This window comes from Pleurodeles waltl, chromosome 4_1 (genome assembly GCF_031143425.1).
Source record: "Pleurodeles waltl isolate 20211129_DDA chromosome 4_1, aPleWal1.hap1.20221129, whole genome shotgun sequence".
Classification (NCBI taxonomy): Eukaryota; Metazoa; Chordata; class Amphibia; order Caudata; family Salamandridae; genus Pleurodeles; species Pleurodeles waltl.
The window spans coordinates 94,394,787-94,400,903 of NC_090442.1; the positions used below are offsets into that span (position 1 = coordinate 94,394,787).

Consider the following 6,117-nt stretch of genomic DNA (forward strand, 5'->3'; position numbering starts at 1 on the left):
TTCTGAAGGCATTGGGCTCCCACCTCCCCTGCAATTCAGTCTACCTGCTGAAACTTCTGACCATCAATCTTCTCATTTAATTTTGATGAGAACATGAAACTTCTTATTAACAGCAGTGGCAAACACAAATGGTTGGTGGTGGGGTTCTTCAAATGTGTTCAAAATATAAGAGTCAAAGATATCAAATCCACTATATTGATTAGCACTATCTTGACAAGATAAGTAGACCAATACTATGCTATATACTTATATTGCAGACGTGGTAACAGTCAATACAATGGATTCAATATTCTTGTAGGTGAGCAACACTGCCCTCAATATTGTGACATAGACCCATGAGTAGGGTTGTCAATGTCTGGTTTAGTTTTACGTACAAATTTCTCTTCATTATGCAGGCTTTCCTCATGAACTTCAGTGACTACTATTTTATTCTTACTTTTTAGAAACAAGATTGTTCAGTTTTCAAAGTGTTTCTCTGTGGCTGTCAGCTTTAGGGAATGAATACATGAATTTCTTGCATTATGTAATTGCTTACATGTAAAGTTCTCTTGAATATGCAGGCTTTCTTCATGAACTTCAGTGAATATTTTTTTATTCTTACTTTCAGAAACCAGACTGTTCAGTTTCCAAAGTATTTCTCTGTGACTGTCAGCATTAGGAAACACATGAATTGCTTGCATTATGTAATTGCTGTGTCTGTACTACAAAAGTTATATACATTTAAACATTGATCCAGTAGGATTTATAGAAGAGCATTCTCTAGGAACTATAATGAAATGAACATGAACATAACATTCAGAGTAGCACATTGTACTGCGTGGTCCACACTTATTGACTACATATCATTAATGATGGATATCTATAAGATATGGCATGCTGGTGCTACAAACCACTTAATGGTTATCCTATTTCATAGTTTGGTTTGCAATGCAGCACAAATTGTGGTGCATTTTTTCTGATATTAAGATGAGACATGTTCATTCGGATAGGCAAATAAATGCTTTTTTATAAAACAGTATACTTTTGGCAGACAACCAATGTATTATATTCAACCATTTCAGTTATCCTATTTAAATGTGTCGATATGCGAAGGATGTGTTTTTACTTGCTCTGAACACCTCTCTTTCTGGCAATAACAGATGTTACCTGTTATTCATGGCTACTTTTCCGAAGGCTTCTTTCACTTCCCGGTTTCTCAGACTGTAGATCATGGGGTTAAGCATGGGTATCACAATAGCGTAAAACACTGACACAACTTTATTCTGTGTTTCAGAATAACTAGAAGGTGGCCTCAGATAGATAAAGAGGACAGTAACATAGAACAAACCCACTGCTGTAAAATGAGAGGCACAGGTGGAGAAAGCCTTCCTCCTTCCTCTGGAAGAGCTGATCCCAAGAATGGTGACAATGATATAGGTGTAGGACATTAGTGTCACAAGGAGAGAACCTGTGCCTAGCAGGATGGCTAGTGCGAATATGACTGCCTTGCTCTGGTAGGCATTGACACATGCAAGACTGAGCACAGGGGGTACATCACAGTAGAAATGGTTGATCAGGTTTGATCCACAGAAGTTCAGTCTGACTGTGAGCACTGTATGTATCAAAGCAGTTGAATACCCACATGTGTAGACCATGATTACCAGTTGTAGACAAATTCTGCTTCTCATAATAGTTGAATAAAGCAAGGGATGGCATATCGCCACATAGCGGTCGTAAGCCATCACCGCCAATAAAAGGTTCTCAATAGTTGCTAAAGAAGCAAAGAAGTACATCTGTGCAGCACATCCCATGACTGAAATGGATTTCTTCTGCTTGAGGAAGTTGGCCAGCATATTAGGGGTGATCACAGAGGAGTAGCATAAATCTGTGAAGGACAAATGGCTAAGGAAGAAATACATTGGTGTCTGAAGAGCTGGAGAAATCCAAATGATGAGTATAATGCCCATGTTGCCAAGCAGAGTGATCAGGTACACACTGAAGAAGAGCCCAAAGAGTAGAACTTGTATTACTGGGTCATCTGTGAATCCTATCAGGATGAATTCTGCAACCAACGTACGATTCACCATCTCCATATTTTTCATTGAAGACAGCCTGCCACGAGAATGGAGCTGTGTGGAATCAGTGGGGAAAAATAGCTAGGTTACTTTGCCCATGAAAATGAACATGTGCAGTATTAAATCTTCACACATACAAATATGCACCAAAATTGTTTGTGATTAAAAAGATACGAATAATTTAATGAAGGTGCACCAAATGATATCCTTATCTTTAATCTTTCATCATGGCAAGCACTGGCTTGCACACAATGTGACAAATGAAAAGGACACTTGTGAGATTGTGAGTGATTGATGAATTATTACATACATAATAGTGAACAAAGAAGAGAATCTAGTCCTACTAACATTGCAACACATTCTCCTTTCCTCAGAGTACACAAAGTTTAGTACAGGAATTCATAAACTGCTGAAAATTAAGTGAAAGGACTTTGATACCGACTGTAAGAGTCAATGAGTTTACCTATCTTGGAGTTATATTCAATTTGAGAAGTATTTGGTCCCCAGGTATTGCTAGGATTAGGTTACGGTTTTCAAATTCCATAGGTTTTGTGTCCAATCTTACCTCCATCATATGTAAGAAGCCTATTGTGGCACTCCTAAAAGTGTATAAGAGGAAATGTTTTTCTGTATTAACCTACTGGACTGATCTGTGGGTACACAAGGCAGTTAGTGGCCTGCATGTCGCTGGGAAAAGAGCAAGTAGACAGTTTTTAGGTCTGACTCCGAGTGCCTCTACTGTTGATATTCATCAGAAGCTTGGATTAGATTATGGGGAATTCCAGATTAATTTGACTCCGTATTACTGTGGTGCTTAATTTGGTGTAATCCCCAAACAGGGAAAAGAATGAGGACTGCTTGTTCTACAATTTAGACTGTTGGATCAGATGGGCGGACTCTTTCAAGTGGGTGAGTGTAACTCTGGGAAGACCAACAATCCTCACAAAAGCCATGTGAAATAACCAAAATAGGTAGTTCTTGAGTCTTGAGATCCTATTTGGGCAGGAGGCAGAGAGCGAAAGAGAGAAGGTGGTAGAACTGACAAAGTCCCAGAATTAATGATCATGGGCCTGATTTAGATCCTGGTGGAGGGCTTACTCCATCACAAACTTGACGGATGCCCCGTCCGCCATGGTACGATCCCCATAGACTATAATGGAATTGTTATATTGCGGACTGGAAATTTGTCACATTTGTAATGGAATAACCCCCACTGCTAGAATCTAAATCAGACGCTATGTATTGTTTCAAACCACTATAATATAAAGCTGTGCCTGGACTTTTTAATTAACCAAATTCTTTTAACCAGATTTAGGTTGGGGATCACAAGATGATACCTTTGTTTCCCTCTTGGACAGTACAACTACTTACCCATTCTTGTCCATCCCTGCGATGAAAGATCTCCACAGAGCCTCCTTCGTTCTATCATTTTCTGTAAATTCTATTGTTGTTTTACCAAGTGCAGACCGGCGTTATGGTATCTGTAATTGGTGAACACACCAGAGGTGTCCCTTAGTGTTTGTGCTTTTCTTAAATGCCCTTTGTGTCTGAAAGTCCATGTTTTTCTGAATTCAGGTAAAGGGGCTCTCTTTTTATTGTAAAGAGAGAAGGAATTGGTTCAGCTGTGCCTTGTCAAGGTGACAGTCTTAAATGCCTCAGCTATACAAAGACAAAAACAGCACAAGACTTCATGACACAAAGCAGCACCTAGAATAAAAGACACTGTTCATTCTAGTGGATAAGAAAGAGTGGTGTTGGCACTATTGAGCATGTGAGTCTCTCTAGATGAGTCTCAAGCATGGCATGAAAGGCCAGTAGTGTAACATAGGTCGCCACAGCCTCGACGGTGCCGGGGGGAGCGCTCCAGGGGCCCCTTCAGCACAGTAGCAGGCCTGAGAGTCCTTTATGTAGTTTGCAGGAAGGGTCCCTCAATTTTCGTTACATCACTGTGAAAGGCAGGAAAAGGTAAGAAATTGGCTGCATGCCAGACCAGCTGAATGTAAGTAGCAGCCTCGTTTGCAGTAAATAACGCACTGTGCATGCCCGCAGGATAGGCCTGCAAAAGACAAGTACCAGTTATTTTCTGATAAACTGGTAGTCTGGTGCACATGAAGAGTAATGTGCCTCACCTTCTATGTACCCAAGAGACAACTCCTTTGTTCCCAGTTCACCTTCCCAGCTGTTCCAAGATCCGGAAAGGCACAGTAGGAGGAAGATCCTTCTCCTACCTTGAAGCCCAGACATGGAACACACTATCTCTCAAACTCAGGCTGACCACATTACTGAAGCAGTTCAGGAAGGACCTCAAGAACTGGCTCTTCAACTGAGCAGTACAACCACAAACCGTGCTATGAGACCCTACAGATGATTAGCCGCACTTTAAACAATCACTTATTGATTGATTGACATTGTCCAAACTTTCCACCCGCAGCACTTTCTCCTCTTTGTCCTCCTCAAAACACAACAGACTCATCCTCTTTATCTCCCATTGCATGGCTACATCTATCTCCACAGCTTGCAGAGTCCTGGCTATGGGTAACCCCACATGTGACATTGAAATTAAAAGTCCAGGGCTCCTTAGCATTTTACATGCTATACTGTGCTTGTCTCCCAAAGGCTGTTGGACTTTTGCTAATGCAGGGTCATCCTGAATCTTTTTGTCTCCTGCCTCCTATTTTTTTCTGACCTGTCGCTGTTGGCTTTTGAACTCTGAGCACTTTCCCACTGCTAACCAGTGCTAAAGTGCATATGCTCTCCGTGTAAATTGTATGTAATTGGTTTATCCATGATTGGCCTATTTGATTTACTAGTAAGTCCCTAGTAAGGTGCACTAGAGGTGCCATGGCCTGTAAATCAAATGCTACTAGTGGGCCTGCAGCACTGGTTGTGCCACCCACATAAGTAGCTCTGTAATCATGTCCCAGACCTGCCACTGCAGTGTCTGTGTGTGTATTTTTACACTGTAAATTCGACTTGGCAAGTGTACCCACTTGCCAGGCCTAAACCTTCCCTTTTCTTACATGTAAGGCACCCCTAAGGTAGGCCCTAGGTAGCCCCAAGGGCAGGGTGCAGTGTATGGATAAGGTGGGACATATAGTAATGTGGTTTATATGTCCTGACAGTGAAATACTGCAAATTTCGTTTTTCACTGTTGCATGGCCTGTCTCTCTCATAGGATAACATGGGGGCTACCTTTAAATATGATTAAAGTGTAGATTCCCCTAGAGAGTAGATGGATATGTGGAGTTTGGGGTCCCTGAACTCACAATTTAAAAATACATCTTTTAGTAAAGTTGATTTTGAGATTGTGCGTTTGAAAATGCCACTTTTAGAAAGTGGGCATTTTCTTGCTTAAACCATTCTGTGACTCTGCCATGTTTGTAGATTCCCTGTCTGGGTCAGTTTGACAGTTGGGTTGTTTTTCACCTCACACCAGAGAGTGACACAAAGGGAGCTGGGGTGTAACCTGCATTTCCTGATTAGCCATCTCTGCTAGGAGGGAGGGGTGGAGTGGTCACTCTCATCTGAAAGGACTGTGCCTGCCTCTGACAATGCCGGCTCCAACCCCCTGCTGTGTGTCTGATGCCTTGCCTGGGCAAGGCAGGATTTCACAAGAAGGTGTGAGTCCCCTTTAAAGAAAGGTGACTTCAAAGACTAAAATGGGTATAAGAAGGGCACCCAAATCTACAGACTTTAGAAACACTTCTGGAACCAAGAGGAACCTTTGCCTGGAGAAGAGCTGATAGCTGAGGAAGAAGTGCTGCCCTGTCTGTGACTGTGCTTTGTGGAGCTTTTCTGCAGTGCTGCTTCTGCCAGAGTAAGAGGGCAAAGACTGGACTTTGTGTGCCTTCCATCTTGTGAAGAAATCTTCAAGGGCTTGATTCAGAACTTGCCTCCTGTTGTTTGAAGTCTCAGGGACAGCAAAGACTTCTCTCTGCCAGCACCTGGAGTCTTTGGAGAGACTCCTGCTCTGACAAGTGGTGCCCGATCCAGTCCCTGGGCCCTTGAAAGAAAAGCTGGTGGAAATCCAAGAAAATCGACTTTGGCCGACTCCGGACCGACG

The 6,117-nt window shown here is 42.1% G+C and overlaps 1 protein-coding gene across 1 annotated transcript; it reads right to left on the bottom strand.

The window, feature by feature from the left end:
- Positions 1–1,142: 1,142 nt before the first annotated feature.
- On the bottom strand, positions 1,143–2,081 carry LOC138287033 (olfactory receptor 5G3-like). The gene has a single exon (XM_069227394.1). It carries the CDS (start codon positions 2,079–2,081, stop codon positions 1,143–1,145), a length of 939 nt encoding a protein of 312 aa, XP_069083495.1.
- Between the last annotated feature and the right edge of the window lie 4,036 nt (positions 2,082–6,117).